The 25,756-nt window shown below is 40.8% G+C and overlaps 1 protein-coding gene across 5 annotated transcripts in view; it reads left to right on the top strand.

Annotated features, from left to right (window-relative positions):
* The window catches only part of ppp1r9a (protein phosphatase 1, regulatory subunit 9A), a 425,367-nt gene that overhangs the window by 321,252 nt on the left and 78,359 nt on the right, over window positions 1-25,756 (top strand). For 3 of the 5 annotated variants that reach the window (XM_060824770.1, XM_060824766.1, XM_060824767.1), the window contains exon 17: window positions 23,506-25,122. The exons of 1 other annotated variant lie outside the window; for it this stretch is intronic. In XM_060824770.1, coding sequence (XP_060680753.1) covers window positions 23,506-23,709 — 204 coding nt within the window. In that variant the 3' untranslated portion in view covers window positions 23,710-25,122. Of the gene's footprint in view, window positions 1-23,505; window positions 25,123-25,756 lie in introns of those variants that run through there. One more of the 5 variants, XM_060824765.1, reaches the window with a different exon arrangement.

The raw sequence follows: 25,756 nt of genomic DNA, 5'->3' as shown, positions 1-25,756 counted from the left end.
TCTACAGGTATTTGGAGAGGCAAGGACATTTAGGACAGTCAGCATGGCTTTGAGCGTGGGAATTTGATTGGGTTTTTGAAGGAGTGACCAAGACAGTAGATGAGAGCAGTGCAGTAGATGTTGTCTACATGAGCTTTAGCAAGGCCTTTGACAAGGTACTGCATGGTATGTTGTTGAGTAAGTTTAAATCTCACAGGTTCCAGGGAGAGCCAACCAATTGGTTGCAAAATTGGCTAAACAGTAGAAGACGGGGATGATGGTAGAGAGTTGTTTTGCAGATTGGTGGCCTGTGACCAGCGATGTGGCACAGACATCAGTGCTGGACCCACTGTTGTTCGTAATTTATATAAATGATTTGGATGAGTATTTAGGAGGTATAGTTAGTAAGTTTACGGATAATACCGAAATTGATGGTACTAGGACAGGACTTACACAGTCAGTGTTAGGGCATTGGGGAGTATTATTGAACAAAGAGATCGAGGATACAGATTCATAGCTACTTGAAAGTGGAGTCACATGTAGGCAGGGTAGTGAAGGCAGCTTTCGGCAAGCTTGTTTTCATTGGTCATAGCATTGAGTGTAGGAGTTAAGACATCTTGTTGCAGCTGTACAAAATATTTGGAGTACTGCATGTAGTTCGGGTAATCCTCTTGTAGAAAGAATGTTAATAAACTAGAAAAGTTTTATTAGAATGCTACCTGGACTGGAAAGGTTTGAGTTATTAGGAGAGGTTGGATAGGCTGGGATTTTTTTCCCTGGAGTGTAGGAGACTGACGGGTGATCTTATAGTTTTATAAAATCATGAGAGGCATAGATGATGTAGTCAGCTTTCCCATTAGGGGAGTCTAAAATTGGAGGGCATAGTTTTAAGGTGAAAAGGGAAAGATACAAAAGAGTCCAGTGTGACAGTTTTTTCACACAGATGGTGGTGAGTGTCTGGAATAGGCTGTCAGAGGTCGTGGTGGAAGCAAGTATAGTTTTGTTAGTTAAGAAACATTCGGACAGGTACATAAATGGAATAGGTATAAAGGGTTGTGGACCAAATGCAGGCAAATGGAATTACAGTTGCATAGTCCTTTATCCAAAATGTTTGGACCTGCTGGTTTTCAGAATTCAGAATTTTTTGTATTTCAGAATAAGTGACAATCTGATGGTGAAATTTTTGAATATTTTACTGGAGGAGCAAACTCACTCAGTAAAACGGGCCTTGAGAGAGAATTGAGGCCTGCCATTGCTTGGCCACACCCTCACATGTTGCATTTGAGTGACACGCATCGAGTGGGTGTCAACTTGGGTTAACTGTTTGCATGCCTGACAACCTTATTAATGAGAAAAAAACTTCACAAAAAGCCTCGGACTTTAGAACTTCTCGGATTTTGCAATTTTGAATAAAGGATTGCCTACCTGTAGTTTAATTGTGAAAACTTGGCAGCACAGACAGGTTGGGCTGAAGGCCTAGTTGCCATACTGTAGACCTCTATGACTCCTTATGCAACCAACCACCTTTCATCCCATCTTTTGCATAAAAGACAACTTTTTTCTAGCTAGACAGGGTTAGAATGAGAGAGACTAGGTTCCAAAGGAAGGAGAGGAGATGGGACTAGCTAGGGCAGTTTGATTTAAGTAGCTCTTGAGCTTGCTTTCATGTCTGGTGGGGCACACTCCAGGCTGCCTTCAGAATCCACACACAAGTGAGCCCCAGAAGCAAGTTACCACTCAGACTGTTTCTTTCTCCCTTTCCAGGCTGCTTTTTGGAAGTGAGGAGGGGAAGGTGGAGAAAAGAATTGGCAGTGTATCTGATTTAGTCTACACATTCACACATAATCACTCTGCTCCACTCTTTACAATCTGCCTCCCTCCCTTTCTTTCTCATGCACTGTCTCGCCCTTGGCCTCCCTCATGCATACTCCCCTTTCCTGCTTCACTTTCACGTTGCCTTTCACTCCCTCAAACAAGAGCAGGACTTTGACCTTATAGAGGTTTACAAAATTATTAGGGGCATGGATAGGATAAATAGACAAAGTCTTTTCCCTGGGGTCAGGAAGTCCAGAACTAGAGGGCATAGGTTTAGGGTAAGAGGGGAAAGATACCTAAGGGGCAACTTTTTCATGCAGTGGGTGGTACGTGTATGGAATGAGCTGCCAGAGGATGTGGTAGAGGCTGGTATAATTGCAACATTTAAGAGGCATTTGGATGGGTATATGAATAAGAAGGGTTTGGAGGGATGTGGGCCAGGTGCTGGCAGGTGGGACTAGATCGGGTTGGGATACCTGGTCGGCATGCATAGGTTGGACCGAAGGGTCTGTTTCCATGCTGTACATCTCTATGACTGTATGATTCTATAAGTGTGAGGTGCTGCACTTTGGGAGATCAAATGTTAAGGAAACATTTACAATTAATGGCAGGACCCTGAACAGCAGTGATGTATAGAGGAATCTAAGGGCTCAAGGCCATAGCTCCCTGAAAATGGCCTTGCAAGTAGATAGGATGGGAAGGAAGGTAAATGGCATGCTTACCTTTTATTGGTTGGGGAATTGAGTACAAGAGCCACAATGTCATGTTACATCTTTATAAGACTTTGGTTAGATCACACTCAGAGTATTGCATTCAATTCTAGTCACAACATTACAGGAAAGATGTGGAGGCTTTGGTGCAGGAGCAGAAAAGGTTTACCAGGATGCTGTCTGGATTAGAGGGCATGAGCTATGAGGAGACGCTAGAAAACCTCAGGTTGTTTTCTCTAGAGCAGTGGAGGCTGAAGGGAGACTTGATAGAAATCTATAAAATTATGGGATGCATAGATACGGTTGACAGTCAGAATCTTTTTCTCAGAGTTTAAATGTCTAGAACCAGGAGGCATGCATTTAAGGTGAGAGGGGGAAAGTTCAAAGGAGATATGAGGGGCAAATGTTTTTACACAGAGAGTGGTAGGAGTCTGGAACACGCTGCCAGGTGCAGTGGTGGAGGCAGATATGATAGGGGCATTTAAGAAACTTTCAGATAAGCACATGAATATTCAAGGAATGGAAGGATATGTCTCAATGGCAAGCAGAAGGGATTAGTTTAATTTGGTGTCATATTCATCACAATATTGTGGACCGAAGGGCCCATTCTTGTGCTGTATCAAGGGTAGACGGAAAGGATTAGTTTAATTTGGTGTCATGTTTGGCCTGTTCCTGTGCCGTATTGTTCTATGTTCTAAATGGTGCTAGGTCAGATTGGGATGTCTGATCGCTGTGGATGAATTGGACCGAAAGGTCTGTTGCCACACTCTGACTCTGTGACTCTTCTCACATACTTTCTTCCCCCTCCCTCCCAAGTACTCAACCCATCCCTCTCCTATTCCATCCCATTCTCTGACTTGCTCCCTCTCCCTCCCACTCTATCTCCCTGTGTCCGTCCCCCCACTCTCCTGTACCCCATTATCTTTCCTGCTTTGACTTACTTCCCTCTCCCATCTCCCATTCTCTCACTCTCACTGCCCCTTTCTCTCCCTCACACACTCTTCCCCTTGCCGTGCACCCTTTCTCCTCTCCCACCACTATCCCTCCATCACATCTTGCCTTCAACTGAAGAGCGGGGCCGAGGGACCAAATGTGGCAAGATGTCATATATAAAAAGGTATAGAAGAAAGTGGTAATATGGGTTAGAGAATTGAAAGAAGAGACCAGAGGAATAAACTGAGGAATACAATAACAATCAAGACAAGATTTTACAATGATGACAAAACTAAAGGTTCTATTTTATCTGAATGCATAATATTGATAACAAATTGAACAACTTGATAGCGGACGTTGAAATAAATAAATATGATCTGGTAGCCATTATGGAGACATGGCTGCAGGATGTCAAGGATTCAATCCTGAATATTGAGAGGTATATGGCATTCAAGAACAGGAAGCTAGATAAAGGTGGAGGAGCAACACTATCAATCAAGAATAGCATCTGTGAAATAGTTAGAGATCTGCTTGGTTCATGAGATCAGGTTGTAGCATAAATTTAGATGGAGATAAGAAATAATAGGGGAAAAAAGTTAGTGAGTGTGGTCTGTAGGCCCCCTAACAATAACCAACTGTATACCAAATGATCAAAGAAGAAATATTGGATGCTTGTGGTAGAAGTGCAGCAAGAATCATGGGTGACTTTAATTTACTTATAAACTGGAAGAATCCAAATAGGAGTAGTAGTCTAAATGAAGAATGCTTTCTTAGAGCAGCACTGTTCTGGAACTGCCCAGAGCAAGTTATATTAGATATGGGATTGCATAATGTCACAGAATTAATTAATGAACTCTAAGTTGTCTATTGATGGCAACACCAAAGTATGATTGGATTTTATATCCAGTTGAAAGAGTGAAGATTGGATTGAAGGCTAGTAATTAAACCTTAATAAGGGAACATGTATGGGCATGAAAGCTGAGCTAGCTAAAGGGACCTGGTATTGTAGAGTCAGGGACAGATCAATAGAGACACAATGGCAGATATTTAAGGAAATATTTCAGAATAGTTAGAATAATGTGGGTGTATTTGTGGATTATGAGAATTGGAAATGGACATTAAATATGAAAACAAGGAGCACAAGAAGGTCATTCAGCCCATCAAGCCTACTCAGCCATTCAGTATGATCTGGCTGCTCCTCTGTCTCAATGCCATATTCCTGCTTCATCCAAATACATCTTGATGTCTTTAAAATCTAAAAAACGATGTATCTCTTTTTTTGAGTATATTCGGTAACTTAGCCTCTACTGACTTCTGTGGTAGAGAATTCCAGATTCATTACCCTTTGAGTGAAGAAATGTTTCCTCCACTCAGTCCAAAATGGTCTACCATGTATCCTGAAACTGTGTCTAGATTGCCCAACCAGGAAAAACATCCTCCCTACATCTAATTTGTCTAGCCCTGTTAGAATTTGAAATGTTTCAATCAGATCCCCTCTCATCCTTCTAAAGTCTAGTAAATAAAGGTCCAGTAAACTTTTTTTTTCTCATAGGACGGTGCTGCCAACCCCACTCGCAGTCGAGTGAACCTCCCCAGCACCTTTTCTAAGGCAAGCTAATTCTTTCTTCGGTAGAGAGACCAAAACTGCTCTTGGCACTCTAGATGTGGTCTCACCAAGATTGTACAATTACAATAAGACTTGAAATCTCATCCTATTGAAATGAAAACCAAAATACCATTTATCTTCCTAACTGTTTGTTGCACTTGCCTGCATGCTTTCATTGACGTACTCCCTTCGCATATCCATTCTTACCAGTATGTCACTATCTAAATAGAACTCTTCCTTTCTGTTTCTCATACTGAAGTGTATAACTTCACAATTATCCACATGTACTGCATCTGCCATTTATTCGCTCACTCATTCAACTTGTCTAAATCACCTTGGAGCTTACATGCATCCTCCTCACAACTCGCAATCCTGTCTGGTTTTGTGATATCAGCAAACTTGGAAATATTGCATTTGGTTACCTCAGGTCATTTATATTTGTCCTAAATAGCTGAGGCCCAAGCACTGATCCTTGCCATACAGCATTAGTCCCAGCTCAGCAAACAGAACCACAAGAAGTATTCTGCTCGTTGCATCTTCAAAAACTCCAGTAGACTTGTTAAACATGACATACTTTTCATAATGGCTGAAAATGTGTTGCTGGAAAAGCGCAGCAGGTCAGGCAGCATCCAAGGAACAGGAAATTCGATGTTTCGGGCATAAGCCCTTCATCTGATCTCCAGCATCTGCAGACCTCACTTTCTCCTCGAAAATTTTAACATACTTTTCATAATGCCATGCTGGTTTTGTGCAATCCTGATAATGTTTTCCAGTTACTGGGTTGTAAAGGATTTATGAACTAGAAAGTCAAAGGCAAATATGGTCTATTTTCTGTTTACCAAAAAACTCTGATTTTAGAAGTAGTGTCCAGCAAAGATTTAGAGAAGTATGCTACGAGTTTGTTGTTTTCATTGTTGAGCAAACAGACCTGAAAAGAGCCAATGGTTCTATGACACTATTGCCTAGCAACAGACTCAAGACTGGGGTAACTAGTGTTTTCTTTAGTACAGGCCTACAAGATGTAAATAATTGCTGGGAGTTTGATGTAGAACTTTCTCTCAGACTGTAACAGTCAGATTTTGGAAATGAAATAGCACCCTTTGTATTCCTGTCGATGAAGTAGCCTGGAAAACCTGCTAAGGTTTCAAGTATCAGGATTTGTAATTGTTTCTCACCTGAATTTGAAATCTGGTCTGAAGCTTTTCCATCATTCCGCAATTGACAACAACATGAACTCATAGACATGAAACCAATGAGCTGTGAGAAAGTCACCCACACTCTAAGCTTGGACTTCTGATCTATAAGAGTTTCCTTATTTTCCCACTCGTAATTACTGTGCAGAGCCAGTGTCTCATCCTGTCTCTTTGTGTGTGTGTGTATGTTTGTGTGTTTGGAATTAAAGTCACATAGGAGCCCAGTTGATAACTTTAATTTGTCACCTGTTTAAAAATAGGTTTGCCTATAATTAACATTTTTTAAGTTTAATGGAAAGTATCATTTATTCTAGTTGGCAATAATAAAGAGAAGAAGCTGAAAATGTGTTGCTGGTTAAAGCGCAGCAGGTCAGGCAGCATCCAAGGAACAGGAATGTTTCAGGCTTTTGCCCGAAACGTCGAATTTCCTGTTCCTTGGATGCTGCCTGACCTGCTGCGCTTTAACCAGCAACACATTTTCAGCTCTGATCTCCAGCATCTGCAGACCTCACTTTTTACTCGAATAATAAAGAGAAGCAAATTGACCACATTTGGTGTTTGAATATGAAACTTTGACTTCTGGTACAGCTTGTGAAGTGATCAGGCTTGATTTCCAGGGCACACCTCCTGTGTCAAAGTTTGGAGCTTATGTGGGAATTTTTTGGATGTGAACAATGTGAAAATAGACATGAAGTAACAATAATTAGTAAAGGAGAAAGGAACAGATACCAGGTTTCTCATTATAAGAAATGAGAAGGCATTAGAAGGACCTAATTTATTTTTAAGATGGAGGATGCATCTCTGACAGGTTTACAGAATTTTACAAAGGGTGAACAAATAGAATTGGCAATCAAGCTAAATGCGGAATTTGCTACAAAGACAAAGAAGGCAGAGATAATTTGCATACTAGCATGTTATTTGGGATTAGTGGAAAAACATGAGAGACCAGGTACTCTAAGTCATGAGTTATCCAAATTAATTATTATTGAGTTACTCTTTAAGCAGTTTGAACATAAAATGAAATGAAACAGAATTAGATCAGAAATAGATGCAAATATCAGAGAAAGAAAAGAAAATTTGGAACTTAAAATTCTTGAGTTTCAGAAGAGAGAATATTTCAAAGAAGCACCTCAAAGGCTAGAATTGGAGTTTCAGGAGAGAAAAAGAAAGGGTAAAAAGTGGGAATTGGAACAAAGATATCAGCTTAGAAGACGAGAGTTAAAAAGAGAGACCTGAAAGGGAGGCTCTGATGAGGGAAAACCTAACCTTAATCTGAAATCCAATAAGGAAATATTTTAAGTTTGTATAAACTTTGAAGAAAAGGAAAAGAGGTGTTCTTTATTGTCTGATAAAGTAGTAAAACGAAAGGAACAGTGAAGGAAACTTGGATATTGCCCATGCAGAAGAGGTTGACACATACAGGAATGTGTGAATCTCATTTGCTTTAAGAAAACTTTTGATGCATTATGAGGCTGTTCTGGATGCATATAAGTTAGTTCCTCAGGCACATAGGCAAAAACTTGAAAACTTAAGAAAACAACCGAGGCAGATCTACAGTTTGAAAGGTTGAGGCAAAATAGTTTTGGTCATTAGTATGGACATTGGGAGTATATACCATGTATGAAGCTCTCAGAGAAATTACTTTCTTAGAAGAATTTAAAAATTCACCAGAGGTTTGCAGCAGATAGAAAGACAGGGAAGATGGCTGATGATAATCTGATCCATGAATTTTTTTTTCCATCCCTCTTATCAACCCAAAAACATGGGAGTGTGAAAGGAAGGCAAGTAGTAAAAGTAAAGAAGGAACAGACCTCAGGAATTCTACCTCAGACCAGAAAAACTGTTGCTGAGGGTGAAAGTGAGAATCATAGACATAAATGTTCATTTCATAATAAATGAGACACCTTTATTCAGAATGCTGGAAGTTGTGTGAGAAGCCCTTTGTACTTGGAGTCAATGAAACTTAAGAGAGAGTTTAGAAAAGGAGGTCAGAAGGATAATGCCACAGCTCAATTTGTAGCTTTAACTGGAATATAAATGCTACTAAGCATGCAGGAGAGATGAGCAAGTAGATGAGAGCTATGAAGGATTTTTGTCAAAGGAAACTAGCTCCTTTCTCTTTAAATGTTACGGCTAAACTCATATAACGAGTTAAAACAAACTCTTCATTCAAAAGGGGAGACAGAAAGCAGGAAACTACTTGCCAATTGGTTTAATATCTGTCATAGACAAAATGTTAAACGCTGTTATTAAACAAGTTATATCAGGGCACTTGGATCAGTTCAAGTTAATCATGCAGGGTCAACCGCTTTATGAAAGGAAATCACAATTGATCAGTCTGTTGGAGTTCTTTAAGGAGACAACATGTGTCATTGATAAAGGAAAAGTGGTACTTAGATTTCCAGAAGGCATTTGAAAAGGTGGCACATCGAAGGTTATTGCAGAAATTAAAAATTTAGTAGTTTAGCGTTAACCTATTAGCATTGATGAAAGAAAGATTGTCTAGCTAATAGTAAAGAGAGGGAACAAGGAGGTTACAAAAAGATATTGACAGTTTAAATGAGTGGGTAAAGGTGCAGCAAGTGGAGTATAATGTGGAAAATTTTGAAATTGTCCATTTTGGCAGGAAGAATAAAACATGAAGCATGTTTTCTAAGTGGTGAGAGATTGCAGAGCTCTGTGATGCAGAGGGATCTGGATGTCCTCATGCATGAACTGCAAAAGGTTAGTATACAGTAAGTAATTTGGAAGACTAATACAAGGTTAAGATATATTATCAGAGAAAATAAGGAACTTATGTTTTAGGTATACAGGTGAGCCAGTACTTCCACATAAACTTGTTGGACTATAATCTGGTGTTGTGTGATTTTTAACTTTGTCCTATAAAAGTTGGTTGGGCTTGGCTTGTATTCGCTGGATGTTAGAAACAATTTAAAATATGTAAAATCCTAAAGGGTTTTGACAGGATAGATGTGGAGAGCAAGTTTCCTCTTATGGAAGAATCTAGAACTAGAGTTTACTGTTTAAAAATCATGGATCACCTGTTTAATTCAGATTAGGCAAAAATCTTTTTGTGAGGGTTGTGAGTCTTTGGAAACCTCTTCCTGAAAATGCAGTGGAAACCGAATCTTTATGTATTTTAAAGGCAGAAGTGGATAGAATCTTGTTAAGCAAAGGGTTGAAAGGTTATCAGGAAGGCAGGAATGTTTTATTCATCTTATTGAATCATCAAGCAGACTCAAGATGCTGAATTACTTACTCCTGCTCCCGATTCGTATGTTCATATGTGCTAGAGACAAGCTTGCATTTTCCTCTAGACAGTATATTGAAAGCCAAATGGAAGTTTGATAAATGGAATTAGTGGCGAACATGTATCTGTTCCTTTGTACCAAGTGCACCTAGAATGTGACCTACTATCCAGAACAGCGACATTTGGAAATGGTCAGAAGTTACCCATTAGTGGGTCGACTCACTCCTAAAGAATCATTTGTGCAGAGTAAAGGTTGTAGCTTTGTCCATCATAGAGGCTGTTAAAGAGGTGAAGCAGTTACAGGAACAAATTCCAGGCATTTTTTTTACCGGCACATATAGAGACCAGAACAATGGTCGAACAAACTCCATCACCAGATGTCAATGTGCTACCACAAGCAGATGTAAGATCAGTGAGATATTTTCAAAAAGCTGGAGATAATTTACAAGACGCATTTAGCAAGTTGTCTTTAACTGAAACTGTAGAAAGCAAATCCAGAATTAAGTATGTTAGCACAATCAGCCCACACGAAAGCTGAGGCTGAAGAAATTCTGGAACTTTATGCTTTTAAAGATGGAGTTCTGAGGGGGAAGTGGAGGCATCCTCACAGATCTGCAGATGAAGAATGATGGTTATTCTTCCAGTAATGGTTTTGTCCTGATATAGTAAAGAGCTTTGGAAGGAAGTACATGAAATTCCACAGCTGTACTTGGAGGAATACAAAGACTCAAACATTGATAAACAGGCATATATTCCTGTTTGGGTCTTCATAAGGATGCACTGCAGTTCTGTAAAACATGCCATGCGATCAGGTAGTGAGAAAGCCTCACCAACACCATTAATACTGATATATATTTTTGTAGAACTATTCCGTAGAGTGTTAATAAATTGCGTAAGGCCATTACAAAAAAATGAAAACTGAACACCAGTATATCATTACAATTATAGATATGACAGCTGGATTTCCAGAAGCTATTCCTTTGGCAATTACAGCTAAAGCTGTGGTAGAATAATTAGCTCAATTGTTTTTCTCAATATGGGCTGCCAGTAGAAATACTGTTAGACCAAGCTTCCAACATTGTCTCTATTAAAAGACTATATCTTTTTATTGTTCTTTATTTATAATTGTGGACTGAAATGGGAAATAGACTATTCCTAAAAACAAGGAATGTGGAAGCAATTGCTGTTTTAAAAAAGCAAATGTGAATAGTGTTTGCACTGCTGCTTTATTCAAGCAGTGGGGTAAGATGTTTGTAGACAATCTGACCCTGGGGATGTGCACGAAATTGAATTCAGCTGGCAACCGACTGCTGATTGGTTTGTGGGTGGATACAAAAAGCTGTCAGCCTGACAACAACTATCTGACTCCTGGCTAGCTGAACAGTTTCTGGATGTGAATGATACCGGAACATACCTCAAGAATCGGTTATGTCATGTAAACATGTTTGAACAATAACATCGAAGAGAAGTTGGTTTAAAAAAAAGCAAGAGTATCAGGTGGTGAGACTAGTGGAGAAAGACTGACACTGTAACAGTGAATTAGAAGGAAGTGTAGACAATTCACAAAGTTAACCTCCCATAATCTGATTAGCCAGTACTGAAATACTAGAACAGTTAGACTCTATTATTGCACTGGGAGGAAGGACAACAGAAAGATTATGGGATAATTATGGGATTCAAGGGCATTGATTGAGATCCACTGGGATGCACAACGTTAGACAAACATAAGATCTTAAGATAGGGGAGCAGAATTAGATTAGATTCCCAAATGTAGAAACAGGCCATTTGGCCCAGCAAGTCCACACCATCCCTCCGAACAGTAACCTACCCAACCCATTTCACTATGTTTAGCCCTGACTAATGCTCCTAACACTATGAGCAATTTAGCATGGCCAATTCCTCTGATTTGCACATCTTTGGATTGTGGGAGGAAACCAGAGCACCCGGGGAAAACCCATGCAGACACAGGGAGAATGTGTAAATTCCACGTAGACAGTCTACCAAAGGCGGGAATCAAACCTGGGTCACTGGCACTGTGAGGCAGCAGTGCTAACCGCTGAGCCATTGTGCCCCCTTCCGCCAAGCCACCATGCTGCCCTGCACTGAGCCACTGTGCCGCTCTCAATTAGGCATTGAGTCTGTTCCACCAATTGATCATGGTTTAATATGTTTCTTAACTTAATTCTCCTGCCTTCTTCCTATAACGCTTGATGCCTTTACTAATCAAGAAACTATCTATTTCTGTTTTAAATACACTCAATGGCCTCTACCGCCATCTGCAAAAATGAGTTCCACAGGTTAACTGCCCTCTGGCTGAAGAAATTCCTCATCTTAGTTCTGAAGGGTCATCCCTTCACTGAGAGGCTGTGCACTTAGATCCTAGTCTCTCCTACAAATGAAATCATCTTCTCCATGTCCTCTTTATCCAGGCCTGTCAGTATTTTGGAAGTTTTCATCAAATTACTATCACCTCTCCGCCCTCCACCCCACCAATGCCATCCTTCCAAACTCCATTGAATACACACCCAGAGTTCTCAACTGCTCCTCATATGACAACCCCTGAGAATCGGGGCCTAAACCTGCTCACAATATTCCAAATGTAATTTGATCAAAGCCTTACACAGCCTCAGCAGTACATCTCTGCTCTTGTATTCTAGCCTTCCTGAAATGAATGCTAACATTGCATTTTCCTTTCTAACCGCCAACTAAATCTGCATATTAACTTTAAGAGAATCCTGAACAAGGACTCCTAAGTCCTTTGTGCTACAGATTTTCAAAACCCTTGCCATTTAGAAAATAGTTTAGAAAATATTCTTCCTGCTATAACTTCCACATTATTCCATCTATCACTTCCATGCCCACACTGCTAGTTTGTCCAAATCCTTCAGCAATTTCCCCATTACCTCAAAACTACCTATCCCACCGCCTAGTTTTCAGTCCTTTGCAAATTTAACAATAATGCCCTCAATTCCTCCATCCAAATCGTTACTGTATTAAGGTGAACTTCATTGGTCACTGGGTGTGTCCTGAAATAAACATCTTTATCCCCACTCTCTACTGTCTGCCAGTCACTGAATCCTCTATCCAGCCAGTACCTTCCCTCTAACACCACAGGCTGTTATCTTATTTAGCAGCCTCCTGTGCGGTACCTTATCAGAAACCTTCTAAAAATCCAAATAGATCACATCCATTGCCTTTTGCTTTGTCTCACTTGCTTATTACCTTCTCAAGGAATTCTAGCAGATTTATCAGGCACGATCAGATGGGCCAGTGGGCGGAGGAGTGGCAGATGGAGTTTAATCTAGATAAATGTAAGGTGCTGCATCTTGGGAAAACAAATCTCAGCAGGACTTTTACACTTAATGGTAAGATCCGAGGGAGTGTTGCTGAACAAAGAGATCTTGGAGTGCAGTTTCATAGCTCCTTGAAAGTAGAGTCAATAGGATTAGATTAGATTACTTTGATTAAATTACTTACAGTGTGGAAACAGGCCTTCAGCCCAACAAGTCCACACCGACCCTCCGAAGAGCAACCCACCCAGACCCAGGATATGAAGAAGGCATTTAGTATGCTTTCCTTTATTGGTCAAAATATTGAGCACAGAAATTGGGAGGTCATGTTGTGGCTGTACAGGATATTGGTTAGGCCATTTTTGGAATATTGCGTGCAATTCTGCTCTCCTTCCTATCAGAAGGATGTTTTGAAACTTGAAAGGGTTCAGAAAAGAATTACAAGGATGCTGCCAGGGTTGGAGGATTTGAGGTATAGGGAGAGGCTGATAGGCTGGGGCTGTTTTCCCTGGAATGTCAGAGGCTGAAGGGTGGCATTACAGAGGTTTATAAAATCATGAGGGGCATGGATAGGACAAATAGACAAGGTATTTTCCCTGGGGTGAGGAAAACTAGAGGGCATAGATTTAGGATGAGAGGGAAAAGATATAAAAGAGATCTAAGGGGCAACTTTTTCACGCAGAGGGTGTTATGTATATGGAATGAGTTGCCAGAGGAAGTGGTGGAGGCCAGTTCAATTGCAACATTTAAAAAAATATCTGGATGGGTATATGAATGGGAAGGGTTTGGAAGCATATGGGCCAGGTGCTGGCAAATGGGATTAGATTAGGTTGGGATATCTGATCGGCATGGATGAGTTGGACCAAAGGGTCTGTTTCCATGCTGTACATCTCTACGACTCTGTGATCTCTACTTGACAAAGCCACACTGACTCAGCCCCATTTTACCATTTTATCTCTCCACTCTGGAGGCTTTCTGCCTCTATTCCTGAGGAAGGGCTTTTGCCTGAAACGTTGATTTTCCTGCTCCTCAGATGCTGTCTGACCTGCTATGCTTTTCAAGCACCACTCTGATCTAAACTCTGGTTTCCAGCATCTCCAGTCCTCACTTTTGCCTATTTTACCATGCACTTCCCAAGTCCTCCATAATCTCACCCATGATAATGGGCTCATAAAATCTTAGTAATGACCGATTCCCGTCACCACCAACTTCTGTACAATCTTCTCAGCTGTAGGAAAGGTTTAGAGGGTTAGGGGTCAAATGCTGGCAAATGGAACTAAGTCATATTGGGCTAGTCCAGATAAGTTTTGTCTGAAGGGTCTATTTCTCTACTGTATGACTCTGTAACTTTGCAGTGTAGTCCTTCTAGTCTGTATAATTTATTCACCTTCAGACCTTTCAGATTCATTCTTACCTTTTGTATGTCTAAAATCCTCTTGCAATCTTATTTTGTATTACTACCTAGCTTACCCTAATATTTCATCTTCTCCCCACCCATCTTATTGCTTTTTCTAGCTCCGCTGTACTGGTTTTTAAAGGCTTCTCAATCTTCTAACTTCCCACATTGTATGTTTTTTCTGTTGCTTTTACACTGTCGCTGACTACCTTTGTCAGCCATGGTTGCCTCATTCTCCCCTTCATATGTTTCTTCTTCCTTGAGATGCATTTCTACTGTGTCTCCCAAATTATCCCCAGAAACTCCTGTTTTTCGCTCCTTCACCATCTTCCCATCTAGGCTCCCTCTCCAATCAACTTTGTAAAACTGTTACATCTGATTTCAACTTCTGCCTCTCAAACTGCAGATTCTATCATATCATGGTCACTGACCCTTCGGAGTTCCTTCACCTGAAGCTCCCTAATCAAGTCTGCCTCATTACACATCTGCAAATGTGTTGCTGGTCAAAGCACAGCAGGCCAGGCAGCATCTCAGGAATAGAGAATTCGACGTTTCGAGCATAAGCCCTTCATCAGGAATAAGAGAGAGAGAGAGCCAAGCAGGCTAAGATAAAGGGTAGGGAGGAGGGACTAGGGGGAGGGGCGATGGAGGTGGGATAGGTGGAAGGAGGTCAAGGTGAGGGTGATAGGCCGGAGTGGGGTGGGGGCGGAGAGGTCAGGAAGAGGATTGCAGGTTAGGAGGGCGGTGCTGAGTTGAGGGAACCGACTGAGACACGGCGGGGGGAGGGGAAATGAGGAAACTGGAGAAATCTGAATTCATACCTTGTGGTTGGAGGGTTCCCAGGCGGAAGATGAGGCGCTCCTCCTCCAGCCGTCGTGTTGTTGTGTTCTGCCGGTGAAGGAGTCCAAGGACCTGCATGTCCTCGGTGGAGTGGGAGGGAGAGTTAAAGTGTTGAGCCACGGGGTGATTGGGTTGGTTGGTTCGGGCGGCCCGGAGGTGTTCTCTGAAGCGTTCCGCAAGTAAGCGGCCTGTTTCACCAATATAGAGGAGGCCACATCGGGTGCAGCGGATGCAATAGATGATGTGTGTGGAGGTACAGGTGAACTTGTGGCGGATATGGAAGGATCCCTTGGGGCCTTGGAGGGAAGTGAGTGTGGAGGTGTGGGCGCAAGTTTTACATTTCCTGCGGTTGCAGGGGAAGGTGCCGGGGCTGGAGGTTGGGTTGGTGGGGGGTGTGGATCTGACGAGGGAGTCACGAAGGGAGTGGTCCTTGCGGAACGCTGATAGGGGAGGGGAGGGAAATATATCCTTGGTGGTGGGGTCCGTTTGGAGGTGGCGGAAATGGTGGCGGATGATACGTTGTATGCGGAGGTTGGTGGGGTGGTAGGTGAGAACCAGTGGGGTTCTGTCTTGGTGGCGGTTGGAGGAGCGGGGCTCAAGGGCGGAGGAGCGGGAAGTGGAGGAGATGCGTTGGAGGGCATCGTCGATCACGTCTGGGGGGAATCTGCGGTCCTTGAAGAAGGAGGCCATCTGGGCTGTGCGGTGTTGGAATTGGTCCTCCATCATCAAGTCCAGAATTGCCTGTTCCCTAGTGGGCTCTACCACACCTGCTCCAAAAAACAATATAATTGACATTCCACGAATTCCTTTTCTTGTGATCTGTTACCAACCTAGTTTTCCCAGTCCACTTGCAGATTGAAGTCCCCATGATTGCTATAATTGTGCCTTTCTTACATGCTTTTCTATCTCATGATTTATTTTCTTCCCAACATCCTGACTGCTGCTAGGAAGTCTGTATATAACTCCTGTCAGGATCTTCTTTCCTTTCAGTTCCTCAACTCTATCCATATGGATTCTATGCTGTCTGAGTCTCAGTCACTTCTTGCTGTTGATTTAATTGCATTTCCTACTAACAAGGAAATCCCACTCCCTCTGCTTTCTGTCCTGTTACTTGTTCTTGAAATTTTAATAACCTCTGCTCCTCCTCCTCTCACTTTTTCCATAATTTTCCATGCAACTGTACCTACCCCCCATTACTTAGTTTAAAGCTCAATCCTACTTATGTGTGTAGCTAGGACTCCGCTCCCAACATCATTCAGGTGGAGCCTGTCCCATCAGAACAGCTCCTCCTTCCCCAGTACTGGGTGAATGTCTCGTGAAGCCGAACTAGGTTCTTCCGCACCAACCTTTGAGCCACATGTTTACCTCTTTAAAGCATGTTGTCGCTATTGGAGAATTAGAATCAATAAAATAATATCCTCATCATTTAAGACCAGGAAAAACAAGTTCAGGCAAAAAGAGATTTAATATATGTTAGAAAATCACTCGATTGAATCTAGCCAAAGCAGTAGGAGTTCATCAGCAGAGTATCAATTCCTAAATCTAATGGTGGGTCAACTATATTCTGCATTGATTATAGAAAAATAAATGTAGTCACATAAACATTTCAGTACCCAAACCCTCTGTCACAGTATTGTATTGATAGGATTGGCAATGCCTCATTCCTTACAAAAACTGATTTATCAAAGCACTGGCAATCACTATTGACTTCAGGAGCTTAAGAGGTACCAGCTTTTGTTGCACTAGATAGGGTTTATCAATTTTGAACCATGCCACTTGGGTTTAATAAATGTTCCTGCTGCATTCCAAAGAATACTGAATCAAATTGTCAGTAGTGTCCCAAATTTTGTGGCCTACTTCAATGAGATATTAATATACAGTAGTAGCTGGAAAGAAAATGAAACATAATTTAGGTTTATATTATCAGAATTGTTCATATTGCAGAAAAAAGTACATAATTTTTGCAGTGTCACAAATGTAAAGGTGTTGAAATAGTTGAATTTTTTAACAGTAGAAAGATTGTATAAATTGTTGTGGTTCTGTTCGTTGAGCTGGGAGTTTTTGTTGCAAACGTTTCGTCCCCTTTCTTTGACATCCTCAGTGCTTGGGAGCCTCCTGTGAAGCGCTTCTGTCATGTTTCTTTCGGCATTTTTAGTGGCTTATCTCTGCCTCTTCCGGTTGTCAGTTGCTGTCTGCTGCAGTAGCCGGTATATTGGGTCCAGGTCAATGTGTTTGTTGATAGAATCAGTGGATGAGTGCCATGCCTCTAGGAATTCCCTGGCTGTTCTCTGTTTGGCTTGCGCTATAATAGTAGTGTTGTCCCAGTCGAATTCAAGTTGTTTGTTGTCTGTGTGTGTGGCTACTAAGGATAGCTGGTCGTGTCATTTCGTGGCTAGTTGGTGTTCGTGGATGCGGGTATACAAGATATTCACCAAAAACGGATACCCATGCAATTTCATCAACAGATGCCTAAGGGAAAGACAACAGAACGAGGATATGCCACAACCCAAAGGACTAGCCACACTACCATACATCAGGAGCATTTCCGAACTGACAGCCAGACTGCTGCGACCACTAGGACTCATAACAGCACACAAACCAACAGTCACTCTCAGACAACAACTCACCAGGACAAAGGACCCGATACCCAGCATGAGCAAAACCAACGTAATATACAAAATCCCATGCAAGGACTGCACAAAACACTACATAGGACAAACAGGAAGACAGATAACAACCCGCATCCACGAGCACCAACTGGCCACGAAATGACACGACCAGCTATCCTTAGTAGCCACACACACAGACGACAAACAACATGAATTCGACTGGGACAACACTACTATTATAGCGCAAGCCAAACAGAGAACAGCCAGGGAATTCCTAGAGGCATGGCACTCATCCACTGATTCTATCAACAAACACATCGGCCTGGACCCAATATACCAGCCACTGCAGCAGACAGCAACTGACAACCGGAAGCGGCAGAGACAAGCCACTATAAATGCCGAAAGAAACATGACAGAAGCGCTTCACAGGAGGCTCCCAAGCACTGAGGATGTCGCCTAGAAAGGGGACGAAACGTTTGCAACAAAAACTCCCATCTCGGCGAACAGAACCACAACAACGAGCACCCGAGCTACAAATCTTCTCCCAAACTTTGAGATTGTATAAATCTTATATAAAGAGTGAAAGAATTGAATTACTGTAAATTTATTATGTTGTTATTTATACATCATTTTATAGAATCATAGGACTCTTTGAAAATGGTATGATATCTTCCAAAGGTAAAGGTGTGTTGCAATCACATATATTTAAGGATTATAAGAACTGGAAAATGGCCTTTTGAGCTTTACTGGCTTGCAAAGGAATTATCATGTAATTATTTTCAACTGGAATGTCCAAAGGATTAACAAAAAAGACTATGGTCTTTTTGCTGGTTACAAAAAGAAAGCAAGCAACTTTGGAAAGCAGTGTCATGCAAGGTTTTGGAGAGAGAGAGATAAGGGTTGACTTTTAGTGTTTCATTGTTCAGCAAACAGACCTGACAAACCCTCATAAGAGATATTCAGCTGTCACTCAGCAATAGTCTCTGAACTGAGGAGGCTTTGGACTGGAAATATTAGCCCTGTTTCTCACTACACAGAGCTGTCAGACCTGTTGAGTTTCTTCAGTGTTTTGTTTTTATTTCAGACCATCAGCATCTACTGTTGCCCCTATTGCTGTTCATATATTCTTCCCTCACTCACTCTCCCTCACTCCCTCCCAACCATCCTGTCTTAATTCCTCCCAGTCTCAGTCAATCTCTCCTTCCTCCTTCAAACTCTACCTCAGATCTTCCCTTTCCTTTTCTGACTTCCCTATTTCCTACATTTGATATTTATGGACTTGTAAATCTACTAACAGCAAATGTGGGAGAGAAGCATCTCTTTCTTGAATCTTCTAACTTCTGATGGAGGGCCAGAGCGAATCCATTAGCAGGTCACTGTTTACAAAAGGTGCTCTCAAGAAATTCCTACATTTCTATAAGCTATACTTCTTTACCATCTGTTTTCCTAATATACTGTAAATAGCATATCAATAATAGCCTGTATAAAAATAAGGACAGGGCTGACACAGGCTCAATTAATTTCAATGCTGTATCATTCTGTAACAGCTAAATTATATCTGCATGTTTTGATCCAATTGTTGCCTGCCTTTTATTCCAATTTTTATGGGGTAGGGGCTGCAGAAGTCCTGACTCCCACTCAGCCTGTTTTGGAAGGTTTCAGTCAAGATTAGAGTGGTGCTGGAAAAGCGTAACAGGTCAGGCAGCATCCAAGGAGCAGGAAAATCGACGTTTCGGGCAGGAGCCCTTCATCCCGAAACCTTGCAAGTTTTCAGCCTACCTTTCTCCCAATCACTGCCCCTTCTAGCCTCTGTGACAATCATGTATCTCCTTATCCCAACAATTATTGCTGCATTTGTTTCTGTCTCTACAACCCCACCCTGATCTGTTGCCTGAATATGTCACCCAGAAGGCTGTCCAGCGGTGACACTCTGTCTCTGGTTTTTCCATCTGGCAGTTGGCCAGTCTATTCAGTAAAACAGAATAAAATCATGTTTCCACAATCACATTCTGCAGGTCCTGCAAGTTCTTAAGCCACTTTCAGCCTGATAAACTCCCATTCTAAGGACAATTTCTCAATACTGAAAGACATAATTCCATTTGCTTTATTTTAAACAGCCTTATTGATTTGCCTGCTTCAAGAATCTGCATATATTACACTTTAACTATCTATGTTACTGCACTCCCTTTAAAATTGTGTCATTTATCTGCAATGAAGAAGAAAATGTGCTCATTGTCTACTAAGCTTATTAATAATTTGACTTAGCATTTCCCATCTTGAAGCAGTCATCAGTCTCATAACAGGCATGATTCTTCACTCATACTCCTCTCATCAGACACTGGATTAGGGTGACCAGTAAGTTTAAAATACAATACTGATTTTTCCAATTGAATCCACAAATTTTCAGCCATAAACACTTGCCTCTCGAAAACCTGAGAAAGCTAGGCATTCGGATAAATCAGATAGTATTCACAAGTTTTCCCTCTAGGTAATGTCTTCAAGTGGCTTGAATGTCTTTAGAGCTTCAAGGATTTCATCATTAACTACATGAATAATACTTGTCTTTTAGTTCATAAAATGTGTTATTGAAAATAGCTTATCATAAGCCATTTAATGTCCTCTAAATTGAAGTCTCGCGCAGTAAATGGAACTGAGTTGGGCCTCCATGACAGCTTAAGTAATCTGACAACTAGTTCAAGCAGATCCACTGTGCAATAGGGCAGTGTTGATCAGGCAGTCTGAATTACTGATGAAACACGGAGAAGTGCATTCATCGCCGGAAGTTGTGATTCTTCCACCTCCACTCTGGATTATACTACAAATTAATGTCTGAATATGTAGGCGGTGTTAACTGGACGTGTAGTCAATGGTTTGTAGGGCACAGAGACAGAAACAGATCCTTCGATCCAACTCATCCATGCTGACCAGATATCCTAAATTAATCTAGTCCCATTTACTAGCACTTTTTTTCTGCAGAACGCCACTTGTCAAGGACCTCCAGCTTAAAAAACACCCACTACTACCATTTGCTGGCATTTAAACTCTTCTAAGCCCTTCCTTTTCACATACTCATTCAGATGCCTTTTAAATGTTCTTATTGTACCAGTCTCCACCATTTCCTGTGGCAGCTCAGTCCATATATGCACCACCCCCTGCATAAAAACGTTTCCCCTTAGGTCTCTTTTAAATCTTTCTCCTGTCATCTTAAACCTACGTCCTTTAGTTTTGGATTCCCCAGCCTCAGGGAAAAGACCTTGGCTATTCCCTGTATCCATGCCCTCATGATTTTATAAACATCTATAAGGTCAACCCTCAGCCTCCGGTGCTCCAGGGAAAACAGCCCCAGCCTATTCAGCCTCTCTCTATAGTTCAAACCCTCCAACCCTGGCAACATCCTTGTAAATCCTTTCTGAAGCCTTTCAGGTTTCACTATGTCCTTCCTAAAGCAGGGAGACCAGAATTGCACACAGTATTCCAAAAGTGGCCTAATCAATGTCCTGTGCAGCCACAGCATCACCTCTCAACTCCTATATTCAATGCACTGACCAATAAAGGCAAGCATGCCAAACGCCTTCTTCTCTATCCTATTTACCTGCGATTTCACTTTCAAAGATCTATGAGTAAGAGTAACAAGAAGATGGAGTACTGGGCTAATGGTCGGATACTTGGTAGTGTAGATGAGCAGAGGGATCTTGGTGTCCATGTATACAGATCTCTGAAAGTAGCCACCCAGGTAAATAGTGCTGTGAAGAAGGCATATGGCGTACTGGCTTTTATTGGTAGAGGAATTGAGTTCCGGAGTCCTGAGGTCATGTTGCAGTTGTATAACACTCTGGTGCGGCCGCATCTGGAGTATTGTGTGCAGTTTTGGTCGCCATACTATAGGAAGGATGTGGAGGCACTGGAATGGGTGCAGAGGAGGTTTACCAGGATGTTGCCTGGTATGGTAGGAAGATCGTATGAGGAAAGGCTGAGGCACTTGGGACTGTTTTCATTGGAGAAAAGAAGGTTTGGGGGTGACTTGATAGAGGTGTACAAGATGATTAGGGGTTTAGATAGGGTTGACCATGAGAACCTTTTTCCACGTATGGAGTCAGATATTACGAGGGGGCATAGCTTTAAATTAAGGGTTGGTAGGTATAGGACAGATATTAGGGGTAGATTCTTTACTCAGCGAGTCGTGAATTCATGGAATGCTCTGCCAGTAACAGTGGTGGACTCTCCCTCTTTATGGGCATTTAAACGGGCATTGGATAGGCATATGGAGGAAAGTGGGCTAGTGTAGGTTAGGTGGGCTTGGATCGGCGCAACATCGAGGGCCGAAGGGCCTGTACTGCGCTGTATTTTTCTATGTTCTATGTTCTATGAACTTGCATTCCAAGATCCCTTTGTTCAGCACACCCCTTGGGACCTTACCATTAAGTGTTTAAGCCCTGCCCTGATTTACCTTTCTAAAATGCAGCATCTGACATTTATCTAAATTAAACTCCATCTAACACTCATTGGCCCATTTGATCAAGATCCGTTTGTACTCTGAGGTAACCTTCTTCACTGTCCATTACACTTCCAATTTTGGTGTTATCTGCAAGCTTACTAACCATACCACCAATGTTCACATCCAAATCATTCATATAAATGATGAAAAGCAGTGGATCCAGCACCAACTCTTGTGGCACACCACTGGTCAAAGGTCTCCAATCTGTAAAGCAATCTTCCATCACCACCCTCTGTCTTCTACCTTTGAGCCAGTGCTGTATCCAAATGGCTAGTTCTCCCTGTATTCAGTTAGATCTAACCTTGCTAACCAGTCTCTCATGAAGAATCTTGTCGAATGCCTCACTGAAGTCCATTTAGATCACATCAATCCTCTTCGTAACTTCTTCAAAAAACTCAATCAAGTTCATGAGACAGAATTTCCCATGCGCAAAGCCATGTTAACTATCCCAAACCAGTCCTTGCCTTTCCAAATACACATAGAACCTGTCCGTCAGGACTCCCTCCAACAACTTAACCACCACCAATGTCATGCTCACTGGTCTGTAGTTCCCTTGTTTTTCCTTACTACCTTTTTAAAATAGTTGCATCATGATAGCCCATCTCCAGTCTTCTGGCATCTGTGTTGTGTGTTTTACTGGTAATCTGTTTTGTTTTAACTGGTTCTAATTAGGCACTATTATTCCGCATTCTTCACTCATGCTAAGTTATATTTTAGTTCTATAATCACAGTTAAGTGGATATTATATATGCAAAAGAATTGTTGTGTGTCTCCATAGTCTTACCAGACCCATAGGGGCTGCTCTCTCATTAGAGGGAAGTGACTGGTGGTGATTTAACCTGAGGGCCACTAGACCTCAGGTGAGGGAAGAAGTAGAGAAGAAGAGTCCTTCATGGTAACCTCAAACCAGTGATGGGAATTGAACCCACATTGTTGGTATTGCGCTGCTGTGTAAGCCAACAATCCAGCAACTGAGCTAAACCAATTCCCACAAAAGAGTATTCACTTCATGTCAGGCAAATGAAGATTTAACTTGTATGATTCTTGTAATCTCAGTAATTTTACTTGGTGTTCATAGTTGAAGTATGTCATATATTTAGCCAACTTGCAGAAAGTAAGTAGCTACTTAAAGTAGTGGCATTTAGAATATTTGGCTCATAATTTTTAGTAAAGATTCCCTCGTTCACTCTTAGTTTTGACAAAGGATTTATATTCAAACTTTTAACCTGCCCTTTTTCTTTCCAGATGCTGTCAAACTCGTTGCGTACTTGCAATAAGTTTGGTTTTAGTAATATTTTTGCACCTAGATGTGGGGGGGGGGGGGGTTGCACAATCAAAACAGTTGTTTATTGTATGTTAACTATAATTCTAAATGTTTCTTTACTACAGGCATTAGGTATTGTATCTCAAGATAGGGCCATAATTAAAAAGAAGCTAAAGGACCTAAAGTCATCAGTTGAAAAAGCCCGTAAAGCACAACAGAAGTTAGAGAAACAAAGGGAAAAACGGAGAAAAAAAGAACAAGAGCAGCTTCTGAAAAAGAATAAGAAAAGCAAATCTTCATTTCCAGCAGCAGAACCTGATACTGAATAAGACTGGTAGAAAGTCTGGGTTATTGACAAAGACTTAAAAGGGTTTTAGTCTTAGCCCAGCATGCAGTATCCTGTGTGGCAGAGCCATTGATATGTACAGATTTTAAGAAAAATGCACTTCAGATCTCAATTTTTCCACACTTCAGAGTTAGTGATGTTTTGGTGGCGACGTAAAAGCACCAAAAATCAGTGGCATTTTTTGTACTACTGTTAAGTTTACCATTCCACAACTGGCAACTATGGAAGACTTTTGTGATTCCCCTTGCTTTAGCATTAAACTGAATGAAGCCCAAAGGAAGCATCTGCAGATGTATGACTGTCCAAACAGCTCGTCTGACAAGGTATCAGCTAAAAAAGAGTTTGAAAGGATCATACAAAATACAGCCATCTTTCTGGATTGGAAATGATTAGATTTGGAAGTTAAGACCATACAAATATATCTATTTTCATGGAGTCTTTAAAAAAAAATTGGGATGTGGATAATTTTTGTCCCTTTTAAGTATTTCTACAAGAATATTACTCAGTTTAAATGAAAATAATGTTACTGTCAGTATTTGTGTGCCTATTTTTTAAGTCTTAAAAGAAGAAAAGGAACTTGGTCCTTTCATAAACTGCTGCCTTTTTCCAGAACCTTCACCTTGGAGTTTAGTTCCCAAATTTCTGCATTATATGAAATTACTGTAAATGCAAATGATTTTCAAATCAAAATATTTTAGTTGTTGCAAATGAAATGTTTTAACTGAAGAGGGCCTAGAATAAGCAATTTCCGAGACTTGCATCTTGCACTGAAATTTAATGGACTTAAACTTAGCAGAAAGCTATACCCACAGAATACTTCTTGCGATACCACTGTGTGATGGACAATATAGCTGTGGAATGGGTGAATACCCATTTTACTCCCAGTAAGAAAGCCTTTGCAAAGATATAAAGGAAATTTTCACAAGTGGTAGAATGTTTTTGTGCACTCCATTGTTCTGCATTGTATTTATAAGATAAGTTTCATTGAAAATAGCTGAGGGTTTCAGTACTCCTTTTAAAGTCCCATGTAGATAACTGTTTAGTTGTGATAACAAAGATTTTCCAAAGTAGCAATGTACATGTACATAACTTCAAGGAAATTATAAAGATGGGCCAAGATATAACCATTTATAATGTTTCAAAATTGAGTATTATCTGGCTGACTAACAAAATATACAGACATTTAAGTGAAAGGAGGGTGATTAATTAAATATGGCCAGGTTTTTTTTAAAAACTGATCACTTTTGTTGGAGAATTTCTACAGAGCATCATCTTTTTTATTCCACTTACAAATTGCATAAATCCAATGTTATGTGCCAATTCAGCAAAATCAGTAGGAAAATAATATATTAAGGCTGTGGTCTGATTATAAATTAAGGAAATATGATCTATATTGATCACCTTTTGTGATAAATATGTATTCATGTGTCTCATGATTTGAAACCTGTTGCATTTTACTGTTTCCAAAATTCTCTATTTAGTTTTATGTAAAGTGTCTGACTAATTATTTGGTTATGATTGAATCAATGCTTCAACTTCTTAAAACATTAAAACATTGTTATTTTATATGTGAACAATATTACTTTTAGAACACCAATATATTATTTCATATGGTTTGGGAGCTCACCAGACAATTTTGTTTTGATTATTGCTATTCTGGAGAGATTTTTTAAAAGTCCCCAGTGCTTGATCAATGTATCTAAAAATGTAATTTGTACAGACCCTTACATGTTTTTGAACCAAAACCATTTCTTCAATTTTTGGTAAGTACATTTGTTCCCATGTCTCTCAATGCAAGTGGATTCATGAATAACTCAGCAACAAACATCTGAAATATAATGGGTTCCTACCATCTTCATCACTGTATGGCCTATTTTGTTTATAATTGTGATGTCATCAATTATAGCCAGTAGTTCACATTTTATTTAAAACAATGAAAGACTGTAATAGCAACAAAAGGTTGAATATATTTTCATGTAAATTCTGACAGTGAAACTTGTGGCATTATGCACTTTCACCTTAATTGTTTT

Source organism: Hemiscyllium ocellatum, chromosome 5 (assembly GCF_020745735.1).
Source record: "Hemiscyllium ocellatum isolate sHemOce1 chromosome 5, sHemOce1.pat.X.cur, whole genome shotgun sequence".
Lineage (NCBI taxonomy): Eukaryota > Metazoa > Chordata > Chondrichthyes > Orectolobiformes > Hemiscylliidae > Hemiscyllium > Hemiscyllium ocellatum.
The sequence above is the reverse complement of the archived record's forward strand: the minus strand, read 5'-3'. Positions and strand labels throughout refer to the sequence as shown.